This window comes from Cucurbita pepo, chromosome 5 (genome assembly GCF_057944985.1).
Source record: "Cucurbita pepo subsp. pepo isolate OVF chromosome 5, ASM5794498v1, whole genome shotgun sequence".
In the NCBI taxonomy this organism is placed as follows: domain Eukaryota; kingdom Viridiplantae; phylum Streptophyta; class Magnoliopsida; order Cucurbitales; family Cucurbitaceae; genus Cucurbita; species Cucurbita pepo.
Window position 1 is genome coordinate 3,431,205 of NC_141802.1, and position 27,168 is coordinate 3,458,372.

At 38.5% G+C, this 27,168-nt stretch overlaps 6 protein-coding genes across 8 annotated transcripts; 5 read left to right on the forward strand and 1 right to left on the reverse strand.

Moving 5' to 3' along the window:
• The first annotated feature begins 1,407 nt into the window (after positions 1 to 1,407).
• Positions 1,408 to 6,278, forward strand: LOC111785924 (uncharacterized). The gene is given in 10 exon segments (XM_087123891.1): positions 1,408 to 1,708; positions 2,030 to 3,263; positions 3,728 to 3,818; positions 3,904 to 4,061; positions 4,151 to 4,202; positions 4,275 to 4,357; positions 4,483 to 4,600; positions 4,603 to 4,629; positions 4,632 to 5,505; positions 5,632 to 6,278. Coding segments are annotated over 8 exon segments (2,244 nt in total). The 5' UTR covers positions 1,408 to 1,708; positions 2,030 to 2,117; the 3' UTR covers positions 5,201 to 5,505; positions 5,632 to 6,278.
• LOC111785453 (uncharacterized) lies at positions 6,279 to 8,188 on the reverse strand. Of its 3 annotated transcripts, none has more exons than XM_023665846.2 (2): positions 7,743 to 8,187; positions 6,279 to 6,514 (listed from the first exon to the last, which is right to left on the reverse strand). In XM_023665846.2, exon 1 carries the CDS (start codon positions 8,027 to 8,029, stop codon positions 7,766 to 7,768), a length of 264 nt encoding a protein of 87 aa, XP_023521614.1. In that variant the 5' UTR covers positions 8,030 to 8,187; the 3' UTR covers positions 6,279 to 6,514; positions 7,743 to 7,765. The 3 variants fall into 3 exon arrangements, with proteins under 3 accessions (XP_023521614.1, XP_023521613.1, XP_086980019.1); XM_023665845.2 differs by having other exon boundaries at positions 6,279 to 6,519; XM_087123893.1 differs by lacking the exon at positions 6,279 to 6,514 and adding an exon at positions 6,530 to 7,098 and having other exon boundaries at positions 7,743 to 8,188.
• A 1,935-nt stretch (positions 8,189 to 10,123) lies between these two features.
• LOC111785451 (O-Glycosyl hydrolases family 17 protein) lies at positions 10,124 to 11,987 on the forward strand. The gene is made up of 3 exons (XM_023665843.2): positions 10,124 to 11,100; positions 11,197 to 11,521; positions 11,883 to 11,987. Exons 1-3 carry the CDS (start codon positions 10,441 to 10,443, stop codon positions 11,906 to 11,908), a joined length of 1,011 nt encoding a protein of 336 aa, XP_023521611.2. The 5' UTR covers positions 10,124 to 10,440; the 3' UTR covers positions 11,909 to 11,987.
• A 1,141-nt stretch (positions 11,988 to 13,128) lies between these two features.
• LOC111785450 (importin subunit beta-1) lies at positions 13,129 to 17,172 on the forward strand. Its single transcript, XM_023665842.2, has 3 exons — positions 13,129 to 13,285; positions 13,844 to 16,267; positions 16,349 to 17,172. The coding sequence occupies exons 2-3, from the start codon at positions 13,851 to 13,853 to the stop codon at positions 16,545 to 16,547; spliced, it is 2,616 nt and encodes an 871-aa protein (XP_023521610.1). The 5' UTR covers positions 13,129 to 13,285; positions 13,844 to 13,850; the 3' UTR covers positions 16,548 to 17,172.
• Positions 17,173 to 18,318: 1,146 nt separating this feature from the next.
• LOC111795211 (acyl-CoA-binding domain-containing protein 2) lies at positions 18,319 to 20,798 on the forward strand. Its single transcript, XM_087123908.1, is given in 7 exon segments — positions 18,319 to 18,334; positions 18,426 to 18,869; positions 18,872 to 18,932; positions 19,102 to 19,238; positions 20,032 to 20,072; positions 20,074 to 20,130; positions 20,426 to 20,798. Coding segments are annotated over 7 exon segments (927 nt in total). The 3' UTR covers positions 20,597 to 20,798.
• A 1,707-nt stretch (positions 20,799 to 22,505) lies between these two features.
• LOC111795207 (importin subunit beta-1-like) lies at positions 22,506 to 27,020 on the forward strand. Its single transcript, XM_023677499.2, has 3 exons — positions 22,506 to 22,670; positions 23,303 to 25,726; positions 25,844 to 27,020. The coding sequence occupies exons 2-3, from the start codon at positions 23,310 to 23,312 to the stop codon at positions 26,040 to 26,042; spliced, it is 2,616 nt and encodes an 871-aa protein (XP_023533267.2). The 5' UTR covers positions 22,506 to 22,670; positions 23,303 to 23,309; the 3' UTR covers positions 26,043 to 27,020.
• Positions 27,021 to 27,168: the final 148 nt, after the last annotated feature.

Consider the following 27,168-nt stretch of genomic DNA (forward strand, 5'->3'; position numbering starts at 1 on the left):
CATTTGTATTTACTCCCAAATTTTTGTTAATAAAATATAAAAATAAAGATTTCGAAAAATATATGAAACACAAGTTCATGGGTAATTACGTATTTTCGTTTGATTTAGATCTATAAATGGCAAAAACATTTTGTTTGGTGATGGGACAAGACAAAAATTAAATGAAATTAAATGATGAATTTGAAATTTAATAAAAGATGAGGGACCGACTAAAAATTTAGAATCGAACGAGAATCATAATCTTATATATGCCTAATCAAAATCTAAAAAAATACAAATTTAGAAGGTACGAGATAGAGTTAAATGATAAAAAACAAACGTGCACGATAATGTTTAAATATCCAGAAGGATAGAGTTTTAATTTATTATAAAATGAGGGACCAAATAGAAAATCTATAATTATTTAATTATTTAATTTTCATCTTATAAAAACATTGGTCAACTTGAGGAACATAATGTAAAATTAAAAAATATAAAATAAAAAACATAAATATTTGAGTGAATATATTAATTAATTAATTATTAAATTTCTTGGAATTCAAAAGTCAAATGGGGTTGATAATATAAAGAAAAGCTAAAATTTTGGGAAATGTGGGAAATATTTATGCTTCCTTAATATTCTCAATAATTACAAATGCTTTGTATTTATTTTAATTTTAGTAATTTAAATGGACGTGTTTTTTTAATAAAATAAAAATAGCATAAATTTTTCTTTTATTTCTCGATTTTTTTTGAAAAATAGGTATTTTTCGGTAGAAAATAGTTTTATATTTAATTTAATATAATAATTACAAAGTAGAACGATAATTAGTGTTTTATCTATTAAGTTTGTTCAAAATTATAAAAATTTTATGTTTTTTTTATTTAAATATTTTTAAATAAATAATATCGAAAAAAAAAATATTATAAAACATGATAATAAAAAGAATATTTTAAAAAAATTTAAAATTAAAATTTATTTTCTAAGTCTAGTACAATTTCTAATAATTTAAATTAAAATATTAATCAACAATTTATTTAGTACGAGACTAATAAATAAAAATTAGAGAAACGGGACCAAGAATATGATCTTTGTCTCCATTTTGATGAGGAAACTTTTTTCCGTTCCATTTTACCTTTTGTATAAATTAAATGAATATGTCTATTACGGGTCGGGATCGAGATCGGAGAATTTAAAGAGATTAAATTAAAAGTAAAAAAAAAGAAAAAGAAAGGATTATTTTTAATTTTGAAGAATTGGGAAATGATTAAAGTAGAATAATGGGAACACTGTGGTGTGGGTCGTGATACACTTAATACAAAAAAAAAAATTGTATTCCACAAATTAATCCAAAAATAAATAAATAAATAAATAAATATATATATATATATTTATAGAGAGAGAAAGTGCAGAAACATAAGAAGAAGCCTTGGAATGTGGTTTAGCGGTCCATGAAACCACGAATATCGAGGAACTAATTTTTTTTTTTTTTTTTTTTTTCAATTTTTTGTTGTTTTAATTCTTCAAAATTCCATTGAATTCCTTTTTCTTTTTTATAAAATTATTGAAGCTTCTCTTGTACTGCCCCCCTTCTCTGCTCTGGAGAGATTTAGAGAGAGAGAGAGAGAGTTGTAAAAGGAGCTCCAAATTTTCATGGATGCTTCGATCTCCGCCCTCCTCAGTTTCTAAGAGATCTCATCATACAAACGAAACCCCCTTCGTCTCCATGTAAGAATCCTGTTTCGAATCGTTTTCCATTTTTTGTTTTGTTCTTCATTTTCATTTCTGTATCGTTTGTGATCTTTCAATTGTGGTATCTGGATATTGGACTGATTCTGTTTGTTAACTCATTAATGGCTGCCTGATTTCTTCTTTCTCTACTTCGCAATTTCATTTCCCATGATTTTTGGTTTGGTTTGTTTTTGCTTAAACAATTGGGATCCATGTTTGATCGCTTTAATTTAATAAGTTTTTTTTTGTTTCGGTTAAACTGATCTGCGTTTTTCCCCTTTTGTAATTTTCTTTTTCCTTTTTTGGATTGTTGTGTAGTGTGTATTCGTTTTTTTCTCGCACATTTCTCTCCCGTTTATAATGCCGTGTTCTTGAGGGGATTTCATGGGTTGAACTGTGCGGAATAATGGGTAGCGTTAGCGAGGATGAAGAATGCCCGTTTTTTGATGCGCCAGATATCAATGTTCCCTCGATATCGGAAGCCAATTTCGATGGGATTGAGGCGGGCTTTGATTCTCGTCCCAGATTTAACAATTGGGTCGATGGGAGTTTGGGTTATGATGTATGGAATCGAAGCCCTATGAGTGTTCATGAGCGTCGAAGTAAGTTTTTGAAATGGATGGGAATGGGATTAGATCGAGCTCCTCTCGCTAATGGGAATTCTCTCACTGTTTGTTGTGATTGGAGAGAAGGGGATGGAGAAAGATGGAGGGATAATTCCGGGGCTGAATCCTCAGAGTTTGAAGATGTGTTTTGCTCGGGTCGATCTTCGTTGTCGTGTTGGTCTAATGATGATCTTGAACATTCAGAGATGGCTTCAAAGAATAGCATTCTGTATAGGGATGGTGGGATTCATGGAGAATGTGGCAGGAAAATTGGGGATCTAAAAAAATCTGTTCGGTTTGCAATGCCTGAAAGGCTCGAGGAGGCATCGAGTTCTTTGCCGTCTTTCCAACAAATGATGGAGATGGAGGCTGAGAGGGCGAACATTCCGTTGAGTACAGAACGAAGAGTCAACAAACGTTGGCTTAAGAAATTACGATCGGCTGCCTGCATTTTCGATAAGCATGGTAAGTCAAGGTTGGTTGTTCATGGTGATTTGAGTACAGGGTCGAGAGTGCCGAGGATGAAGGTTCGCCATTGCAAGAAGCAATTGAAAGAACTCTCAGCTATGTATATGGGACAAGATATCCAGGCACATCAAGGTGCTGTTTTGACGATGAAGTTTAGTCCTAGTGGACGGTTTCTCGCTACTGGTGGTGATGATGGGATTGTTAAATTATGGCAAGTGATTGAAGATGAGAGATCGAATGAATCCGACATTCCCGAGATCGATCCATCCTGCATTTACTTCACAGTTAATCACCTTTCTGAGTTGAAACCCCTGCGTTCGGAGAAAGAGAAGATAGCTAACTCGATGGCCTTGAAGAAAACATCAGAATCAGCTTGTATAATTTTTCCACCTAAAATCTTCAGGATATTGGAGCGACCATTGCACGAGTTCCATGGACATACCGGCGACATTCTGGATCTCTCTTGGTCAAAAAACAATGTAAGTATTAGTTCTATGAATTTCCTAGAAACTAAATCATGCTTATGCTTTAGTAATTATGAGATCCCACATCGGTTGGAGAGGATAACAAAACATTCCTTATAAGGATGTGGAAACATCTTCCTAATAGACGTGTTTTAGAACCGTGAGGCAGACGGCGATATGTACCGGGCTAAAGTGGACAATATCTGGTAGCGGTGGGATTGGGCTGTTACAAATGGTATCAGAGCCAGCCACCGGGTGGTGTGCCAACTAGGATGCTGGACTCCCAAGGGGGGTGGATTGTGAGATCCCACATCAGTTGGAGAGGGGAACGAAACATTCCTTATAAGGATGTGGAAGCCTCGTTTTAAAACCGGGAGTTTGACGTAGATATGTAACGGGCTAAAGCGGATTTTAACTACTAGTGGTGGGCTTGAGCTGTTACAGTAATCATATTAAGTATTTGTTGTTTCCTCGTGCAGTATCTTCTGTCATCGTCAATCGATAAAACTGTCCGACTTTGGCGATTGGGATCTAATGATTGTCTCAGAGTCTTTTCACATAGTAACTACGGTGAGTTTGGAATTCCGTTCTCTTAAATTACTTACAAATTCTTTACGTGCAGCCCCCTCACGGTTCGTCTCCATGTTGGCTGCAGTTACTTGTGTTCATTTTAATCCCATGGATGAAAATTACTTTATCAGTGGTTCAATAGATGGAAAGATACGCATTTGGGGGATTCCTTCTTCTCAAGTTGTTGACTGGATAGACATTAGGGAAATTGTCACTGCAGTGTCCTATCATCCTAATGGGCGGGTGTGTTCTCGTTTCGCTCTTTCATTATGTTTATGTAGAAATTTGGTGGTTTACTTAGATGTTAAAGGCATTTCGATCTCATCATGTAGAGAGGAGTCGTTGGCTCCATAAACGGTACCTGCCGCATCTTTAGAGTAATAGGTTCGTTTCTTATACTAAATTACTTCCCCGTTATGAGCTGAATATGTTAAACACTCGACTTCTTTTGGTTAGGTGATAATAACCTGGAATTAGATGCCGAAATATGTTTATCGAGTAAGAAGAAGTCGCCCAGTAAAAAGATAACAGGGTTTCAGGTAGTTCTTCTTTCTATTAATCTTCTTATTCACATTTAGATGTTGTATTTATGTTCTTGTTTCTTGTCGTTCACGGGATGCTAATATTTTCTATGCATTCTTATGCTTTTTCTCTTGGGCCGCAGTATTCTGCAAACGATTCGAGCAGAATAATGGTCAGCTCTGCTGATTCTCGAATCCGGATTGTTCAAGGGCTTGAGGTGATCCAGAAATACAAGGGTATGCACCTGTATATCCTTGTTTGTTATTGGTGTTGTTCGTTGTATCCTGTCTTCCTGTCTGCTCATAAGCAAGTTTCGTCCTTTCCGTTCAGGGCCTTGTAATACCGGAAACCAGATGTCTGCGTCGTTCACCTCAGACGGGAAACATATTATATCGGCTAGTGGCGATTCTAATGTATATTTATGGAACTGCAGTTATAAGAACGAGTCTATTTTTTCCCCGGTGAAGAAGATCAAGTCGTATGAATATTTCCCCTCCAATGGTTCCATTGCAGTACCGTGGTGTGGTTTGAGAAGTAACACAGACGACGAAAGACGTTTTTCTGGCACGCGAAGGAGTTCTTCTGACACTTTCCCGCTTTCGTCCCCGGCTTTTTTCTCTTTGAGGCAAGAGTTATTAGAATCCTTCCCCAAGGGATCTGCAACTTGGCCCGAGGAGAAGCTCCACGCTTCGAGCCTACTAATGAAACCATCTATGATGCATAAATCTCGGTATAAATTTCTGAAATTGTCTTGCCAAAATACATTGAGTTCTCACGCGTGGGGTCTGGTCATCGTGACTGCAGGATGGGATGGACGAATCAGGTCGTTTTACAATTACGGGTTACCTGTACACGTCTGAAATTTAAGGGTGTTCCGAAAATATGAAGTGATTTCCTTCTGGTTTTGGTTTTTCACATGTTAGTGCCTCCTGGCTGAGTATAAGCATATGATGCAAGCCTGATATCATTTTAGATGATCAACACATGTTATCACCCCCACTGCAATAAACACAATCATACGTGCTGATGGCTGATATGTTATCGTTTTCGGAGTTTCCTCGAGCTCTCTCTATATATTTTCTTATACTCTAGGGCCAGTTTATCGAAACGACGGCGAAACAAGCTTCTCTATGGAGGAACAACTTCAAATCAGCTAGTGGCCAAGGTTAGCTTACCTAATATAGACTTCATGATGTCGTGATTTGAATACTGCTGGCCCATATCGAACATGTCAAGTCGTTTATGTAATGAGGAAACGATACTGATACGAGGCATTGTCTCGACCGTGCAGGTTGCTGCAGGGGCTTGGAGGACCTCATACCTCTTGCCTTTTCTGCTCTAACACGGTCAGTGAAATCAAGATTGGTGGCCTGTATTCATTGAAGGAAAATTGGTATATCTTGTGGGCCATTTTTTTAAAAATGATTTGATATTTTTGACCATTTCTGTTTCGACTTCGTATCAAGACGACGACGATGACTACGAGAGACATGAGGATTTGAGTGTGGGGGCAACAAAGTCGGTCGTTTTCATCTGATGAGACTTTACCTTCCAGGCTGATCTTGAAATGCAAGGAAAAAGTTTTTTTTGTTTGCTTCTTGCTGCTTGCTCTTGCTTGCTTGCTGTATCATTACACTAACACAGTCTGCACCAACCCCTTTTGCTAACAGAGTTTATAGGTTGTATTATTCTCACTTATTTCATTCGACAACGCCGATCACGGTGTTACGAGCTTAAGCTAAGCTACTTAGCATCTGTGTTGTAAATACAAACTCTGTACAGGCTTCCACCCTCCCTCCCCCGCCTAAAAACTGTTCTATGGAAGTCATTATAGAATTGAAAGTTCAAACAGATCGAGATTTGAAGTTATAAACTCATCTCTCGCCCCGTCTTGTATAACGGTAGCGAGGGAAATATAATTCCAACAAATTCATACCATTTGAGACAAATAAATTATTCATTTACTTTGCAGGAGTTTACAGTTAAGAAACCAACTGATTACAAGATGAACACAAAAAGAGAAAAAGAGATATCCAAATATTCTTTCTACATTGAATGTGCTATTTAAATAGTGAATAAAAAGTGCATATTTGCAGTTTACTTGTTCTTCTTCTGCTGTCTTCTGCCTTTTCTGTGAAAGCTTTCTGGTAACCAAGCTGTGTGTGCCCATGTTCCTGCTCTGCATCAGAAGGTTAAATGATTAGAATCAATTAGCTGTACTGATAAATGAAAAACTACGCCTGAAAGATCTAAATCCCAAATCCCAAACGAGACAAAGAAACATGTAACGTTTCGTTCCCATCTCCAACCGACGTGGGATGTGGGACTTCACAATCCATCCCCTTTCGGGGCAGCATCCACTTGCTAGAGAGAGGTTTCTACACCTTTATAAAGAATGTATCGTTCTCCTCTCCAAACCGATGTGAGATCTCACAATCCACTTCTTCGGGGCCATAGTTCGCTTGACACTCACTTCTCTCTCAATTGGCGTGAATCTCACAAATCTTGTCTATTTTTGTTTGGCCACTTGTTTCCTTTTGTGGATGGAGTTTGGAGGATAAAAAGATCCCTTTCTTCTTTACTCATCAAATATAATATTCCGATTCAGACAATCATGTTGACATAAAATAACATTTGATGAGATGTTTATGTCTGAGATCATGAAATGAATGACAAAACAGTACGAATGTTGTCTTTCCAACTGCCTCTGTTCATTTCAGAAGATGCTATCAAACTCATAGACACTTCATATCATTCACTGCATTATGACAAGCAACCAAGATGAAGAAAAAGGCAGAAAGGTCAGAAATCTCTCCACTACTGCATAACTTTCTAGTTTTTATAAACAAAAATGGCAGAAAGAAAGCTCAGATCTGTACAATTTCAATAGAAAAATGGAAATTATTTCTCTTATTATATCACCACCGAGCGGAATCTCGGAGAATTGGTGGCTTTTCATGCCATCCAATGGTTAGCAACACCATGATGTTCGGTCATCGTTCATCATTCATCATGATCCCAAATCAATTTGGGTTCATCCAAGAATTATCAGACAATCAAGAAAGGAAATGTCAAAACCGATCAGATTTATGGATTCGGCGATTATGACCTAATTTTGAATGATGAATCTTCAAATACCGATAAGAATCAGCAAGAATCGAGTTGTTTCTGGTAAAAAAAATTTATTATATCATTCCAGTTGTAATTCACAGAAAAGAAAGATATGAACAAACGAAGAAAAGAAATTCAACGCATAATCCTCAATCCCAGAGCGAGCAAGGGAAAGGGATAGAAAAAGGAAAAGGAACACATAGAACAAAAAAGAAGATTAAAAAAAGAGAAGAAAAAAAAAAACATTCGGATCCCGCGACAAATCTGAAGAAAACCTAATTTGAAATCGACCTCAGATCCATGGAGAACGACGCTCAGACGGGGAGATTGGCAACGTCATTGACCGGCGGAGGAAGCGGTTCGAAGCTGCGAATGACAGAGGAAGAAGTGGAAGTGCAGTACATGAGAGGGCGATCGTGAGCCTCATCGGGATCTTCATGGTCGTCGGAGGTTGAGAGATTGATGCAGGAACAGCGCTCGAGAGAGGCGAAGAAGGCGGAGGCGACGCTGGTGCCGAGCCAGGTGGCGACGCCGTTAAGCTTCTCGTAGGACAGACAGGCGCTGCTCTGATTCTCCATGGCTATGGCGGATTCGTTGTAACCTGCCTTGGATGGTCTGTAAAAACACGGAGAGAAAATCAGCGAAGACAGAGGAGAATGATCGTCAAGAGCCTTTCAAATTCTTCGTTTCAATTTCAATTTAAACATCCTAAAATTAGATTAAGAAGACCAATTCAAAGCTTCATGATCTTATCTACATGACAAAATTAATCTGGCTGCTGCTAATCATCCTCTAATTTCTAATTTCTAATTTTCAATTTAACTTACATTTTCCCCTTTCTTCGTTTCATCCAAACCTTCAATTTTGTTCCTTCCTTCCCCTAATTTTTCTTTTTTAGAATCTTAGAAACATTTGTTATTCCCCGATCTTCAATTGTGTAATCTTCAATTGTGTATGTTGACGATCATAAGACTTATTAGTGAATATTGGTCCAAGAACTCAAGGTGACGTGTCTAGAACTAGACGGTATGAGGGAAATTGATGCAATTTCATTAAAAAACTTTTAACGGTTTTGATAGCATATAACTTCGATAAGAAAAATTGACAACTAATCACATCCTAGTGTAGTAAATTATGAGGTATATCCAAATTGGAGAGTGTAGACATAATGTTGATAAACAAATATATGGTGTCGTGGCGTCTACCCGATGTCCAATTGACACTAAATTAGGATAACTTCCATATTTCTTATGAACGTACTTGACTCCAACACCGCATGCCCAAATTTCCTTCAGAACCCCGACGTTCGAGGTTAAAATTTGGAGTCCTACCCGACCCTTCAACGAGCATATCTGTGACACTCTTGCCCTTATCTTGATTATGTCTTCTCATCTCCTCTTTAAAGGACATGTTAGATCGTGTCCTCTTGATAGCTTCATGACATTCTTCTATATTGACTTTCGAGTGGCCAGATGGACATGTCATATGGTGTCCTCCTTATCGCTTCATGACATTCTTCTATATTGACTTTCGAGTGGCCAGATGGACATGTCATATGGTGAACTCTTGATGGCTTCATGAAGTTCTTCTATATTGACTTTCGAGTGGTAAGATGGACATGCGCTTCATGCTTCAAGACATTCTACATCCTTCTAATATTGACTTTCAAGTGGCCAGATGAACATGTCATATGGTGGCATTCTGATCGCTTCATGACATTCTACATTCTTGTACATTGGCATTTGCGTGCCCAGATGTTCACTTTGCTTGACTCACTTTGCTTGACGTGAGAGTCCCAACCTAATTTTTTTTTATTTTAGAGTAGAGTTGTAAAGTCTCCCCCACTACCTAATTTTTTTTATAGTATAGTGGCAACAGACTTCCCCCACTACCTAATTTTTTTGATTTTCCACAGAAAGCATGAACCGACAGCAATAAAAAATTTCGATGTTCGAAGAAATTGACCATTTAAGAAGATATAATAGCTAGCAGTGGTATGAAGTTTATATGAATAAAAGGTATTAGTAAAAACCATAATCATACTTTTCAATAATTAATTAACTAATCAAACTTGTAGCAACTGTTTGTCAGGTTCCTTCTCCACACTGACAAGAAAAGGCTATTTCTTTTGCTTGTAGAAAAAGGCAAGATTGATCATATTTGGGGAAAAAATTTGCACAAAACCATCACTTGTTCTATCAATCAAACATTTTTAAAGAAAACCCTAATATTAATTATACTTGAACACATCAAAACAAGCATAGATTTTGTCATTTATTACTAAAAGGGGAAGGAAAAAAAAAGAGAAATTAATAGAGAACAGATTCAAAAGCAAATAAAGCTCTCTAAGAAGAACAAGCTTGAAGGGTATTACCAAGAACATACGATTCTCCCCAATCGCAAAGCAAAGCATCAAAATGTTACTTCTTCAGCAATGGCCAATGCCACCCTCAATTCACTCTTCTCGCTTTCTTCACCAATGGCTTCCTCTTTCGCTCTCTCGCGCCTTCTTCGTGCTTACACTTCAATTGCTGCGACTTTGCTTCTTCTTCTTCTCCCTACACTCCTCCACATCCAAGGTAATTAAATGGCACACAGTATTATGTGATTATCTGTCTGTTCATTGTTATCTCAGCTTCAAAATTTCAATTACCTTTTCATTTGTTCATCAGCTAAAGGTGGATCCATCGGAGTCAATTATGGAACGTTGGCTGACAATCTCCCTCTGCCGTCTAAGGTTGCGGAATTCCTCTTGGATTCCACCATTATCGACCGCATCAGACTGTTCGATGCCAATCCGGACATCTTAAGAGCTTTCGCTCATACACGCATCTCAGTAACCATCACAGTCCCCAATGATCAAATCCCCCGCTTAGTAAAGCCAAATTTCGCAGAAGAATGGATCAAATTCAACGTCCAACCCTACGTACCTGCCACTGACATCATACGCATTCTAGTCGGCAACGAAGTCTTGTCCACCGCCAACAAAATGCTCATCGCGAATCTCGTCCCGGCGATGCAGAGCCTCCACACAGCCCTCTCCGAAGCCTCATTGAGCCGCCGGATTCAAGTCTCGACGCCACATTCACTCGGAATCTTGTCGAACTCAAGCCCGCCGTCCACTGCAAGATTCCGGCAAGGCTACGACACGCACGTAATAAAGCCGATGCTGAGCTTCCTGAGAGAAACAAACTCGCCGCTAATGGTGAATCCATACCCATTCTTCGGCACCACCGCCGAAACCCTAGATTACGCTCTCTTCCGGCCAAACCCTGGCGTGTACGATTCAGATTCAGGGATTTTATACACCAACATGTTGGACGCTCAATTGGACGCTGTTTATTCCGCCATGAAAAGCTTGGGCTTTGCGGATCTGGATATTGTTATTGCCGAAACGGGCTGGCCCTCTAAGGGTGACCCGGCCCAAATTGGCGTTGGCCCAAAAGAAGCCGCCGATTACAACGGGAATCTCTTGCGACATGTCGTATCAGGGGTGGGCACGCCGCTAATGCCGAACCGGACCTTCGAGACGTACATTTTCGCTCTGTTTAACGAAAATCTGAAGCCCGGTCCAGTCGGTGAGAGAAACTTTGGTCTTTTTGAACCGGATCTGAGTCCGGTTTATGAGATTGGGATTCTCCGGCCCACGGTAGCTGCCACAGCCCGAACCCATCCTAAAACGTTTTTGATAATCATGATCGTTACATGTTGGTTGATTGGTTTGTTGTCGACTTGGATCTAACAGGCCCAGTCGTCTACACCGATAGCCCATCACGGCCCAGAACCCACACCAAAAGGCCCAAGCCCAAGCCCAAGCCCAGTGGCTGATGGTAAAACATGGTGCCTGCCCAAAACCGAGGCCGACTCCGAGGCCTTGCAAAGAAACATCGATTACGTTTGTGGGCTGGGCTTGGATTGTGGGCCGATTCAAGAAAATGGGCCGTGTTTTCTTCCCAATACGGTCCGAGCCCATGCTGCTTACGTCATGAACGCGTACTTTCAAGCAACAGACGGGAACGATTCAGATTGCGATTTTCAACAAACGGGCGATCTAACCACGGTGGATCCAAGTGAGTCTTTAAATTACAAGTTTGCCCCTCCATTTTTTAATATTCTAAATTTAAAAGGTTTTATTTATATTAGCTATGTAAATATTAATTTTAATGGACGAGCGAATTGAGAATTTATAAGATCGATCGAGAAATACTCTTTAAAAATATCCGACCCTATTACCTCCCTGACTTGAAAGGGGACGATTTATAATTTTCAGCTATAATCACTATGCTCCATAGCGTTTATAGGGCGGAACGAGAATAGGGTAGTGAGAGGAATTTGACGGATAATGTAATATTCATTTTTAAATTAAATTTCAACAAAATAGAAAAAATAAAATAATTATGACAATTTATTCTCATTGATTTTATTTTTCAGGTTATGGGAAGTGCAAATATTGGTAAAATGGGAGATATGGAAAGAAGGCAATCCCCTTTATTGCAATTTTCTTAAATATATATATATATTATTTATTATTTATTATTTAATTTTGTTTGCTGTTTTATTTTGTTTAGTTGACTAATTGAAGAGAGGAGGGGCAAAGAAGGGAATTTGTCACACAAAATATAATTTTCAAATACAATTTTTATCTATATTTAATATATACTATTTTTATTTTTTATTTTCCTTATTTTTTTGACCTTATTTATTTATTTTTAATTGATTTCCCTAAAAAACCTGAAATAAATTATTAATATTATTATTTTTTAAATGAATTTCCTTTCGGGAAAAACTAAAAACATTTTTATTTAGAAACAAATTATTATTCTAACAAAATAATAAAAATAAAATTCTTTTATTATCCATCTGGACTGGGCCAGCTGGACAGCGGTGTTGGCATGTGACATTGGGCCCATATCATATCTACTGTTGCGTGGCAGCTCACCCCTTCGTACCTTAGGAAAATTTTAGGGCCCAATTTATTATTATTTAATTTAAAAAAAAAAGTTTATATTTTTTTTTATCGTCTAAAATAATTAAAACTAATAACTTAAGTCCATGTCATCGTTTTATGAAGTCGTTTTAAATGAATGTTTCTACGTAAATAAGTTACGTCATGTATATGATAGCGACTTTATATCAATATAAAACTAAGGTTGTTATAAATAATTATATCGAGAACATATTTAAAAAATATAACCGAAAGTTTAGGAATATAAATTGATTTTGCTAATATATATATATTTATTTATTTATTAAAGGCAAGGGAGTTGAGGAGAAATATAAGAGGGGCTTTATTGTAATTTAGCTGGGGGGGGGGTAAAGAGCAATAATACGATAATAGTGGTAGTGATTTATAAATATATTAAAATTGGTAACTTTCAACTAACCGTAGCGTAGATTACTGTTTCAAACAACCTCTAGGTTATCTTTCCATCATTCAAATTTGACTTTTGCTTCCATAAGGACCGTCTCACTGTACCATTTTGGAGATGAAATTACTTTCTGGAAATCAACGGTTGAAAATGATTATGACAGATCATCCCACGATCCTCCTCGTTCACTGACTTTGACTTGAATTGAGTTACAATTTTGATTGGTTGAACGGATCAGACTCAGAAAGCTTAAAATGAAACTTACCGCGTAATAACACTACCTGGAAATAATTGCTATTTTAAAAATGAAGCTGTTTTTGTTTTTGTATGTCAAATCCAGCTTTGCACTTTGCACTCCTTCTCTCCCTCTTCTTCTCGCTTCTATACTTCTAGGGTTTTCAGAACGCCGACTCGAGGCTCTTCCTCGTTTATCTTCTTCAAGTACTGTCGATTTGTTAATCCCAGGTAATTGTTCTTGGTCTTTTTTTGGAACCGCGGCTTCCCACTGGTATTAACGATTGGAAATGTTCTCACTGTATTTTTTTCTTTTGATCTGTACATCAATGGCTTGTTCGTATGTTGTTTTGATTTTTTTTTTTTTTCGGATATAGATTTATGTGGCGGCCTTTAGTTTGTTTTTGAGTGTCTGGAAGGGGTGGAATTTGTTTGGAGTGTCGGGTGTATTATGATTTCGTTGAGAGTTCACTTCGATCTTGTGGAAATTTCTTGCCGTGTTTTGTATGGTCCGGGTCTCCGGCATGGCTTTAGCTTTACGTTAGTTGGAATAAGAGTGGTGTTCTTGTTAGATCAGTTGATGTTTGACTAGGGTTTTTGATGGTTCCTCTGTATTATTGAGGTTTTCGATGCTGTTTTTTGTACGGTTTTCTTAACGAGGCTAGGAATTTCTTTAGACTTCTGGATTCTGGACTAGATCAGATTGCGAGGTTTAAAGTGATTTGTGAGTGGGTACTTGTTAGAACTAATGATTGAACGGCGTTTTTTTTTTTTTTTTCACGTGTTTAGGTGAAATATGGCAATGGAAGTTACACAGGTGCTTCTGAATGCTCAGGCAATTGATGCGTCTGTGAGGAAGCAGGCAGAAGATAGTTTGAGGCAATTCCAAGAGCAGAACCTCTCCAGTTTCTTGTTATCTCTCTCTGGTGAACTAGCGAATGAAGAGAAGCCTGTTGATAGCCGTAAATTAGCTGGTTTGATACTTAAGAATGCCTTGGATGCTAAGGAACAGCATAGGAAGTTTGAGCTTGTCCAAAGATGGTTGGCATTGGACGGCAACGCCAAAGCCCAGATAAAGACATGTTTGTTGAGTACTCTTTCTTCACCTGTGGCTGATGCTAGGTCAACAGCATCCCAAGTTATTGCTAAAATTGCAGGCATTGAGTTGCCTCATAAGCAGTGGCCTGAGTTGATAGGTTCACTTTTGTTGAATGTCAATCAGCCATCAACTCATGTCAAACAAGCCACCTTGGAGACCCTTGGTTATTTGTGTGAGGAAGTTTCTCCGGATGTGATAGATCAAGATCAAGTGAACAAGATATTGACAGCTGTTGTGCAGGGTATGAACTCGGCAGAAGGGAACAATGATGTCCGACTTGCTGCCACTCGATCTTTGTATAATGCTTTAGGATTTGCTCAGGCAAACTTTAGCAATGATATGGAGCGTGATTATATCATGAGAGTTGTTTGTGAGGCCACACTATCACCTGAAGTGAAGATAAGACAAGCAGCTTTTGAGTGCTTGGTATCTATTGCTTCGACATACTATGACAAATTAGCTAGGTACATCCAGGATATTTTTGGCATTACTGCAAAGGCTGTTAGAGAAGATGAAGAACCTGTTGCACTTCAAGCTATTGAGTTCTGGAGTTCTATTTGTGACGAGGAGATTGACATCTTGGAAGAATATGGGGATGATTTTACTGGAGATTCTGATATTCCGTGCTTTTATTTTATTAAGCAGGCACTCCCTGCTCTTGTGCCCATGTTGCTTGAGACACTTCTCAAGCAAGAAGAGGATCAAGATCAAGATGAAGGGGCTTGGAATATTGCCATGGCCGGGGGTACGTGTCTTGGGCTGGTTGCACGAACTGTTGGAGATGACATTGTCCCACTTGTTATGCCATTCATTGAAGAGAACATTACCAAATCTGATTGGAGGCAGAGGGAGGCAGCAACTTATGCATTTGGTTCCATTCTGGAAGGACCTGCCCCAGAAAAGTTAATGCCAATTGTTAATGTAGCCTTGACATTTATGTTGACTGCCTTAACACAAGACCCTAATAACCACGTGAAGGACACAACTGCATGGACCCTTGGACGGATATTTGAATTCCTTCATGGTTCGAATGTGGATACACCCATAATTAATCAGGCAAATTGTCAACAGATCATAACAGTTTTGCTCCAGAGCATGAAAGATGTTCCAAATGTCGCAGAGAAAGCCTGTGGTGCTCTCTATTTTCTTGCTCAGGGTTTTGAAGATGTTGGTGTATCATCTCCTTTAACTCCCTATTTCCAAGAAATTGTTCAGACCCTCCTCTCTGTTACTCACAGAGAAGATGCTGGTGAATCACGTTTGAGGACTGCTGCATATGAAACATTGAATGAGGTTGTGAGGTGCGCAACTGATGAGATGGCCTCAATGGTGCTGCAACTTGTACCGGTCATCATGATGGAGTTGCACAATACTCTTGAAGGGCAAAAACTTTCGTCTGATGAAAGGGAGAAACAAGGTGAATTGCAGGGTCTGCTTTGTGGATGTCTACAAGTTCTTATTCAGAAGCTAGGTTCAGCAGAGCCAACCAAGTATATGTTCATGCAGTATGCAGATAATATGATGGGTCTTTTCCTTAGGGTCTTTGCTTGTAGAAATGCTACGGTTCATGAGGAGGCAATGCTGGCCATTGGTGCCCTTGCTTATGCAACAGGCCCAGATTTTGCTAAATACATGACTGAGTTCTATAAATATATTGAAATGGGGCTTCAGAATTTTGAAGAGTACCAAGTTTGTGCTGTCACCGTTGGTGTTGTAGGGGACGTATGCAGGGCTTTGGAAGATAAGATTTTGCCTTACTGTGATGGGATTATGACTCAGCTGCTTAAGAATTTGTCTAGTGATCAATTGCATCGCTCTGTGAAACCCCCTATTTTCTCATGCTTCGGTGATATAGCACTTGCCATAGGGGAGAATTTTGAGAAGTACTTGATGTATGCCATGCCAATGCTCCAGCGGGCGGCAGAGTTGTCCGCACATACTGCAGGTGCTGATGATGAAATGACTGAGTACACCAACTCCTTGAGAAATGGCATTTTGGAGGCATATTCAGGGATCTTCCAAGGTTTCAAGAGTTCTCCAAAAACTCAGCTCTTGATCCCTTACGCTCCTCATATACTCCAGTTTTTGGATAGTATATACATGGGGAAAGACATGTGAGTTCTTTTCCGATCTCTGTTTCTGTATTTGGATTGAAATTTTGTTTATGTTTGTTGATTGCTGGACTATTTTTGTAGGGACGAGGTCGTGATGAAAACTGCCATCGGTGTCCTTGGAGACCTAGCAGACACGCTGGGAAGCAATGCTGGTTCTTTGATTCAGCAATCTGTCTCAAGCAAAGACTTTTTAAGTGAATGCTTGTCCTCAGATGACCATTTGATTAAAGAATCTGCTGAATGGGCCAAATTGGCCATCAGCCGTGCCATTTCTATTTGAGGATTTTGCTAGTTGGCATATTCTATTCATATTTGGAGTCCTTGCATGCATTTGGGTGTGTTGAGTCGGGGTCCAAGATTGCATCTTACGAGTCGTCGTCACTTATAGTCAACAGAAGCTGTTCACTCCCAGTTGTCACTAACTCTTGCATCATCATCATGAAAGCATTGCTAACTATTGCATTAGCAACATGAAGTCGGTACATCTCATTTTGTCATGGTGGAAAGCTGGAGGAGGCATCCATTTAAGTACTGTCATCATTCATTCATCATACAGCTGGGTCGGTTCGAACATATCTCTTATTCGAGATAAATGCCCAGCCTTGTGGTTCTGGGATATGTTGAAAATGGATGAATGAGTGAGTACACAGAGGGAGTTGTGTTTGCCTCCTTGTTATGCCCCGCTTATAGGCACCCTTGTGCTACTCTATGAACTTCTACTTCCTTTAGCAGTTGTTCTATTTAAGGACTTTATCCATTCATATTTTTGTTTAATTTTTTCTGCATCAGTCTTATGAATTTCATGGTCCGGTTGTATTCATCTCTTTCTCTCCACTTCATATTGTAAACCTTTGAGGACAGACACACCTTCATACCAATATACCGTTAAGGGCATCATTCCTGTACGTTCGTTCATTCTTTTTGGTTAGCTTCATTATGTAGCTGTGTTCTCTGCATGATATGTAAAGCTTTACAGAAACATCACAGAATTGTGATGGGTGAAAGGCTGAAACGCCCGTGTTCTTCCAGTTCGGTTGGCTTGTTTATACCTCCTTTTCTTTACTTCGAAGGTCTGTTTGTGAATAAATGTTGCCTTGGTTTGTTCTGCATATTTGAACTCAAAATGTTTGCAGGCTCTTCTATGTTTGAATGAAGACGATGATAATGATGCCTATTGTGCACATTTTCACTATTGCATTCGGATGAAGTGACCGAGGAAGGCTTCCTTCACACGTTAGAGGTAAAACCCTTTTGACCGCTCATTCTTGAACTAACGTCATTTCATTTAGGCACTTGTAGAATAGCTTCCTTCTGGGACTCGTTCGATGTAATTATGAAAATTTAAGGTCTAAGCTTATAGTTTTGATGTTCGAATGCTAAGCGGATTTTTTATGGTATCAATTTTGAGTTTTCGTTGGCCTAAAAATTTGGATTCTACGTGGTTGACATTTGAAAATTTTTGAATTGTTTTTTAGCAACGGACCAATTTGCTCACTTGGGCACTGCTCAAATCTGATATGAATATTAATATATTTTTGTTATAAATATAATATTAATACGTTGATAACGAATTCTTGGTAGTGCGCCATTACGGATCATAGAGAATTAAAAAAAAAAAAAAAAAAAAAAGCTAATGATATTTTAAAAGCTCATTTTGCATAGCAAGAATATAAATAAAGTTAAAAACACAGCATAATTCATTATTTTCCCCTGATTATTGTGTGATATAATTATTCATTAAAAAAATTTTGTCCTTTAATATTCATATAATTTAGTATTTAAATTAAAAGTTATTTTTAAAATTATAATGAATTTGAATTATATTTCTTATATGCTGATGGAATGTTCTATGAATTTAAAATAATTAACACTTTTGATAAGACTTTTTACAGTAGAAATTAAATAGATAAAAGTTTAATTTAATTTATTGAATACTAAAGTTTAGAAACGAAATTGTTACTAACTTTTTTTTTTTCTTTATTTTATTTTAAGAATTTAATCTTGAGTATTGTAAGAGGAGATAGTTGTGGTGTGGTCTTAGTGGCATGCTAATGGATGTTTCGACGAGTAAGATCATGCCACGTGTAAATGTACAAAATTACGTGGTGGGAAGGGACTTCCGATACTGCGTACACCGCCGCTTTCAATAGACCGTGAGTTTCATCTTTCGCGCGCTCTCTCTCGCGTCAGGCTTTACCTTTCTTCAATCTTCCATCTCCAAGGACTCCCCCTTATCTCTGCTCATTCAATTCCCTTTCAGATTCAATCGCCTCGCCATGGCGGAGTGGCAGAGCTTCTCCAAACCGCCATGGCGGAGTTGTCAAGTTGATCTCTGTAGTTGTCTCTTTTAAAGAAGACAACCTCTCTACGTCTCGTACTACCGCTATTTCCATTCAGGAATCCGCCGGAGGAGCTTCCGGCATCAAGGTAATCGAAAGCGACCTGGCTGTTTTCCGGTCGGGTTCGGGAGATTTCGGATTGGCGCACGAACATGGTAGTGTGAGGAATGGCGGTATTGGTGGGAGGGATTCCGATGATGATGATTGGGAAGGGGTGGAGAGCACCGAATTCGATGAGCTCTACAGCGCCGCAACTGCATTTGTCTGCTTTCTCCCAAGGTCTCCAATGAAGTACGGTTGCAAAATTACATTGATGTCGTTACCGAGTGATATCCATCTTGGTTGGTTAGTGCAAGTGGGGTGAGAACTTAATCTGTTTACTTCACCATCTTTACGTGCCCTGTTTTCTTCTCGTTTGTTTGTTTGCGTTTTTTGTTCTCTTTAGAAGTTGCTTTGAATGTCTGTGATGACCAAATATGGGAGTGTTAATGGTAGAAGTAAAGATACTAAAGGACTAATCGTTGATATCTCAGTTCTAACTGGATTTGAAGCTTCGACTTCACAAAACTATCTCTCCTCGAACATTGACAAAAAAGTTATTGTTAATCAAGAACTCTATCCAAAAAATGAAGGTCAGTGTGCGGGAAATGCACCTATTCATGATTTTCTTATGTATTCTACTTCGTTAAGAGAAGCCCTTATTTGGGAACTACGTGGAGAAGGTCTAGCAGGGCATTTTGGCGAAGATAAGACCTTTGAACTTATATCTAATTGATTTTACTGGCCTCAAATGAGAATAGATGTCTTTATAACTATGTGAAGAGGTGCTTTATCTGTCTGGTTTCTAAAGGACAACGCCAAATATTGGATTATACAACCACTTTTGATATGGAATCTATCCGGGAAAGTTATGAAACGGATTACCTTGATGATAAAGATCAAGAGTAAAGAAAACTTGTTTCTAAACTCGTGATTCGAATCACTCCACAAGAGATTTGATCAATACCACTTGAATAACTCTAGCATGCAAGTTCTAAATGCAAGAATTTGCAAGTTAAAAACTTATCTCTCAATCAAGCTAAAATAAAAACTCGATTTTTTTCAATTCTAAAATGTGTTTATTAACATGCAAAGACAAAAGAAGTGGAATTGCACCATGTAAGTTTGAGTATCACCGTTGGACAAGTTCCATAAATTCAACTATGAGTTCATTAATGGATCTCTGTTTTGAAGTTCCTTTGCACAACATGTAAAGAAGGTTCCAACATCTTATAGAATTTCTTTTGACGAGCCCACCATAGCTTGAGTATATGTGATTAAAGCTTGTTGTAACTTCTTGGCTCTTGTCCTTGTTGTAACTTTTTTTCATTCCAAGGACGATGTTGAGTAATATCTTTCCTAAACAATTGTTTTGAATGGTTGCAGACAGTGAAGGAAGGACCACAGTGCATTGGTCATTGGATCGTGGGGCATTCTAATGTTGTGGAGCTGCTTGTTAGCAGGAATGCTGATATAGATGTAAAGGTACCTAGAACACATTTATATTCTATTTACTGATCAAGATCATCTGCGGGGTTTTCATACCAACCCGAGCCCAAGTCTTTACTCGGTGGTAGCTCTTGCCCGTGCCACGTTTCTTATTGAGCGTGGACTAATAGTATTAGACAGAAATGATTATATCTTAATTAAGGTAAAATTTCAAAGATCTGCAAATTTTATTTATCTTTTGAAAAGAAAAATTGTGCATTTGTTGTTGTGTTCTATTGGATCTATCCTTTGCTTCCTCTGTGAATGAAATTTTGTGCACCCTCTGACATAGGAAGTTGATGGCCAAACTCCATTGCATTATGCCATTGTTTGTGATAGAGTAGCGATCGCTGAATATCTTGTCAAGAACAATGCCAGCATTAATGAAAAAGACAATGATGGAAAGTGGCCTTGTGATCTTTGCGAGTTTAACTGGCCTTTCATGGTCTTAGTGGGAAAGTAGAGATTATTTCTCACGTCCCTTTTGAATGTAAATACTCCAATGCATGGCCCCTCCCAACAGCTTCATTATAGATAGTTTCAGAGTACTTATGAAGTTTACCTGTTTCATATCAAATGCTGAAGGCTGCAATAGTATCTATCTCATTGTTAATATTGTTATTTAGGAAAAGAATGCTATGAAGTGGAAAATGGTGCCTTGACTTTATGTATGCCATCATTGTTGTAATTAGATCACAATTGTCTCGGTATGGTATCTGATCTAGACACCGAGTAGTGTACCAGCGAGGACGTTGGACCAAGGTGGATTGTGAGATCCCACTTTGGTTGGAAAGGAGAACAAAACATTCTTTGTAAACGTGTAGAAACCTCTTTTTAGTCGACACGTTTTAAAACCTTGAGAGAGGAAGTCCGTAAGGAATAGTCCAATGAGGACATCTCAAATAATGACTACTTTTTCGTAGTGTTTCATCTCAAATGATTCAATGTGCTGGATACAACTAATGAAGCACTAGCTTTTGGACTTGCAACCATTGAGTTTTGGATTTCTATTGGTTGTGATAAGGAGAGCTTTTGGATTTTGTTGGGGATTGGTGTTATTTTGCTAACTCTTATGCAACACTCCTTTTCCAGGTACATAGATGCCTATGATCTCCATTTTGATGTCGATTTCTCTATCTCGGGTGAGGTTTTAGGAAAGCTTGTACTACCTGCCTCGGTAATAGTTGCATGACTTGACTTAACTTGATAATTGCAGGTCTTAAATAGAACTCCGAGACAATCTCTTGATAGTTTAGTTAAGAATTGTTAATGCATAATTCTACAAATGTTTTTTTTTTCGTTCTTGTCTCTCTCTATTTACTTTTATTATTTATTTCGAGAGAACTATATGATAATTTTTCTTGCTGTTTAGAGTTCGGGACGAACAAACTTATTTTAGATTTTAAGTTGATATAATCAATAATTTAAGATTTAAATTGGTGCAAAGTTTGAATTTATTTTTTCTCAAATTTATTTTGGTAGGAACTTGGAAGGGTTGTTCATTGTATTTGCGTTAAAAGCCTTAAAAATGGTTCAAATAAAGAGCATTCAACTTCTATGTGGGCCTAAAGTTATTATGCCTCATGTACTATGAATTGAGAAGCACTAATTACGACTCGGGATCGTACGTTCAAAATCTTTTTTTTCTTGATATCTCTAATCTCTGAGTGAGTGACCCGACTTGGCTAATTTGTGGGCTAATTCGTGGACACCTCGACTAATTTCAAGGAACAATCGTCTTTTCCTACTATATTATGTTGCTAAGATAACTCGTGATATTAAGTTTTAGACAGATAATCATCATTTCTCAATGTGAGATTAAACAATTTAGACTTTCAAAATAAAACGCCTCTACATACTAAAGGGATTAGCGGATATTGGCAGATTGGCGAACAATGGCGGAAATTGGCGCACAAAATCCCTTCTATATTTTCAGAGAAAGAGAATTAGAGTCATCGTATAATTATTTTCATATAGGGGGACGGTTGATCTACTTCATGAATGGATAGATAAATATTTTTTTTACTGTGGTTACTGAATATCCAAAACTTATTACACAAAATTTTATTTTTTTACAACCGTTAAAAAGTATAATTTTATTTCTCAAGGGTTAAAAAAAAAAATGGACATTTCACTTATTTTACCGTAGGGCTTTTTTGTCAAAGATTTGTTTAGTACTTTTTTTTGTTAAAAAATAATAAAAAAATAATTTGTTTTCGTCTGGTCTAGCAAGGCAACAATAACGTTGTTATTTTATTGGTTTGACAAGTCAGACCTAAAATAAAATCCGAAATGAAACCAAATGCATCCGAAATTCACTCGTAAATTATTACATTGGAGCGAAAAATAAAATAAAATAAAAAATAAATTTAGTTTTTAGCATTTCAAGTCCAGCCTTTGCGCTCTTCCAGTTTCTTCTCCTTCTTCTTCCTCTCGCCCATTCCCTTCCTCTTCCTCTAGGGTTCCTCCAACTGCCGTCTTTTCGCTCTTCCACAGTCTTCTTCTTTCTTGCAATTCCTTCAATTCTCCCATTCCAGGTATTGATTTCTCTTCTACCTTCAAAACCCCCTTGTGTTTTTGGTCATTGGGTTTCATTTTGCTTACTGATTTTCTGCCTTTTTGATCTGTGCATTTTCTATTCAATTTCTCCCGATTTATGCCTTTTCTGTTTTGTATCTTAAATTGGATTCAGTTCTCGATGTATTTCCTATTGCCTTGGGAGTATCAGTGTTTTTGTTTTTTATTTTCAAGTGTGACGAGTTTGTTGCAGTGGTCTGTGTCATTACATTCAGCTCATTTCGATCCTGTGAAATTTTGTTATCGTTTTTATTTGTTGTGGTTTGAACTGGAAGCGCTTTAATATCGGCGTACACGGTGGGTTAATTTAACTTTAACGGCCGGATTCTCCATAGATCACCTGCAGTTCAATTAGTTTTGTGATTGTTTGGTTGCGCTGTTGAGATTTGAGATCTGGGTTTAGGTTCTTTGTATTTGAGTTTTGTGATTGATTGATATATTTGGTTTTTGTCTTTTCTTTTAAGATTTCTTAATGAGCTTTTAGGATTTGCTGATTATTTGTGTACTAAATGGATTTGTGAAATTTAAGCTGTGGTGCAAGTACTAATTGTCTCAATTAACAATTTATAGACAAATTATTTCTGTCTTTCAGGTGAAATATGGCATTGGAGGTTACGCAGGTTCTTCTGAATGCACAGTCAATAGATGCAGCTGTGAGGAAGCAGGCAGAAGACAGTTTAAGGCAATTCCAGGAGCAAAACCTTCCTATTTTCTTGCTGTCTCTCTCTGGTGAATTAGGAAATGAGGAAAAGCCAGTCGACAGTCGTAAATTAGCAGGTCTGATACTTAAGAATGCATTGGATGCCAAGGAACAACATAGAAAATTTGAGCTTATTCAGAGATGGTTATCCCTGGACAGCAATGTGAAGACCCAGATAAAGACTTGCTTGTTGAATACGCTGTCTTCAGCAATAGCTGATGCTAGGTCCACATCTTCTCAAGTCATTGCGAAGATTGCAGGCATTGAGTTGCCTCATAAGCAATGGTCTGAATTGATAGGTTCACTATTGTTGAATGTTCATCAACAATCATCACATGTCAAGCAAGCGACCTTGGAGACTCTTGGTTATTTATGTGAGGAAGTTTCTCCAGACGTGATAGATCAAGATCAAGTGAATAAGATATTGACTGCTGTTGTCCAGGGAATGAATGAATCTGAAGGAAACAATGATGTTCGACTTGCTGCTACTCGGTCACTGTACAATGCCCTTGGGTTTGCTCAAGCAAACTTTAGCAATGATATGGAGCGTGATTATATCATGAGAGTTGTTTGTGAGGCCACACTATGTCCTGAAGTGAAAATACGCCAGGCAGCTTTCGAATGTTTAGTTTCAATTGCGTCAACATACTACGACAAGTTAGCTCGCTACATCCAGGATATTTTTGGCATTACCGCAAAGGCTGTTAGGGAAGATGAAGAACCTGTTGCTCTTCAGGCCATTGAATTCTGGAGTTCTATTTGTGATGAGGAGATAGATATCTTGGAAGAGTATGGGGATGATTTTACTGGGAATTCTGATACACCGTGCTTTTATTTTATCAAGCAGGCACTACCTGCGCTTGTGCCTGTGTTACTTGAGACACTTCTTAAGCAAGAAGAGGATCAGGATCAAGATGAAGGGGCTTGGAACATTGCCATGGCTGGGGGAACATGTCTTGGGCTAGTTGCACGGACGGTGGGAGATGATATTGTTCCGCTTGTGATGCCATTCATTGAAGAGAACATAACAAAATCAGATTGGAGGCAGAGGGAGGCAGCCACTTATGCTTTTGGTTCAATTTTGGAGGGGCCTGCTCCAGAAAAATTAATGCCCATTGTTAATGTGGCCTTATCGTTCATGCTGACTGCCTTGACTCAAGATCCAAATAACCATGTGAAAGATACGACAGCATGGACCCTTGGACGGATATTTGAATTCCTTCATGGCTCAAATATAGATACCCCCATTATTCATCAGGCAAACTGCCAACAGATCATTACAGTTTTGCTTCAGAGCATGAAGGATGTGCCAAATGTCGCAGAGAAAGCCTGTGGTGCCCTCTATTTTCTTGCTCAAGGTTATGAAGATGTTGGGCCGGCATCTCCTCTAACTCCATTTTTCCAAGAAATTGTTCAGTCCCTTTTGGCTGTTACTCACAGAGAAGATGCTGGGGAATCACGTTTGAGGACCGCTGCATATGAAACATTGAATGAAGTTGTGCGGTGCCAAACTGATGAAACAGCTCCAATGGTGTTGCAACTGGTTCCTGTAATTATGATGGAACTGCACAATACTCTTGAGGGGCAAAAACTTTCATCTGATGAAAGGGAGAGACAGGGGGAACTACAAGGCCTGCTTTGTGGGTGCTTACAAGTTCTTATTCAGAAGCTAGGATCATCAGAGCCTCATAAGTATGCCTTTATGCAGTATGCGGACCAAATAATGGGACTTTTCCTAAGGGTATTTGCTTGCAGAAATGCCACTGTACATGAGGAAGCAATGCTGGCGATTGGAGCCCTTGCCTATTCAACTGGCCCAGATTTTGGGAAATACATGACCGAGTTCTATAAATATTTAGAAATGGGACTCCAGAATTTTGAGGAGTACCAAGTTTGTGCCGTCACTGTAGGTGTGGTAGGGGACATATGCAGGGCGTTGGAGGATAAGATTTTGCCGTACTGTGATGGAATTATGACTCAGCTGCTCAAGAATTTATCCAGTGATCAATTGCATCGTTCCGTTAAGCCCCCTATTTTCTCTTGCTTTGGTGATATAGCACTTGCTATAGGGGAGAACTTTGAGAAGTACTTGATGTATGCCATGCCCATGCTTCAAAGGGCAGCAGAGTTATCTGCACACACCGCAGGTATTGATGATGAAATGACCGAGTATACAAATTCTTTGAGAAATGGGATTTTGGAAGCATATTCAGGGATCTTCCAAGGTTTCAAGAGCTCTCCAAAAACTCAGCTTTTGGTCCCTTACGCACCTCATATACTTCAATTCTTGGATAGCATTTACATCAGAAAAGACATGTAAGTTCTTTCTGAGCTCTCTCTCTCTCTCTCTCTCTTTCTCCCCCTGTGTGTGAATATGTGTTTCCATAAAGTGGAATTGTTTGTTTGATGTTTTCATACTTGTTTTTCCTGCAGGGATGAAGTTGTTATGAAAACTGCCATTGGCGTCCTTGGAGATCTAGCGGACACACTGGGGAGCAACGCTGGTACTTTGATTCAGCAATCTGTCTCGAGCAAAGACTTTTTAAGTGAATGCTTGTCCTCCGATGACCATTTGATTAAAGAATCTGCTGAATGGGCAAAGTTGGCCATCAGCCGTGCCATTTCAATTTAGCCTTCTGCTGGTTGGCAAATTCTTTTTTCTTGTTTTTGTCACATTTGAAGTCCTTGCATGCATATGGGTGGGTGTGTTGAGTTGGGGTCCGGATTGCATCTTACAAGTCTTCACTCACAGGGCAACAGGAAGCTGTTCACTTCTAGTTGTCACTACTAACTCTTGCATCATCATGAAAGCATTGCTAACTCATGCATTAGCAGCATCAAGTCGGGTTCTAGTATGTCATGGTAGAAGTAGGAGGAGGGTGCGCGCCATTAGCTCCCCCAGTTCATATGGCGTGGTTGATTCAAATTGTATCTCTGACTTGAGATAGTGTCCAACCTAGTGGGGTATGGTTTTGGGTTGTGGAAATGGATCGAGTACAAGGAGTTGTGTGTTCACTCACTTGTTCTGCCCCGGCTTAGACACCCTCGAGCATTTTTCTCTGAACTTCTACTCTAGCGATTCTAGTTATAAGGAGTTTTTACCCTTTTGTTTATTTTTTCTGCATCAGTCTTGTGAGTTTTCATGGTCTGGGTGTATTCTGGTCTTTCCTGTGAAATCCTCCTATAAATTACACCTCGTTTGGTTCAGTTGCATAGCACCATGAAGGGTCATCATCATATCCTATATTTGCATTTCATTTGGTCGCGTTTTGTAGCTCCACATACATGATGATCAATACGGTGAATTTCACGAAATCGTTACATCCCTCAGGTCATTTTTGAAGTACAGTCGTCCGAGTCTGCTTTTTCTTTATTTGTTCCTTTTTCCATCCGATATCTTGTTATTATTTTGGCAATGATGATATGTATTAGAAACATCACAAAAGTTGTGATGTTTGCGTTTTTGGATTCAGTTTTTGGGTTGTGTGGGACTTCTGCTCACCTACCCGGTCGAAAGTTGAGTTTTTTATGGACCTGTATATATTATTTGTACAAGGAAAGTTTTGATGATTGGAAATTTGAGGGTGCCAAAGATTATATTCCTTGTCAAGTTCTGTTACCATGGCTTAATTTGGATGCATTTTCAACATTTCCTCTCCTCTCACTCCTGAAGTTTACTTCTAAAACAAGCCATTACATTGTTAGGTACTTGGTTGTTTATATTATTCGTTTCTTCTACTGACTAGTTGACTTATTTT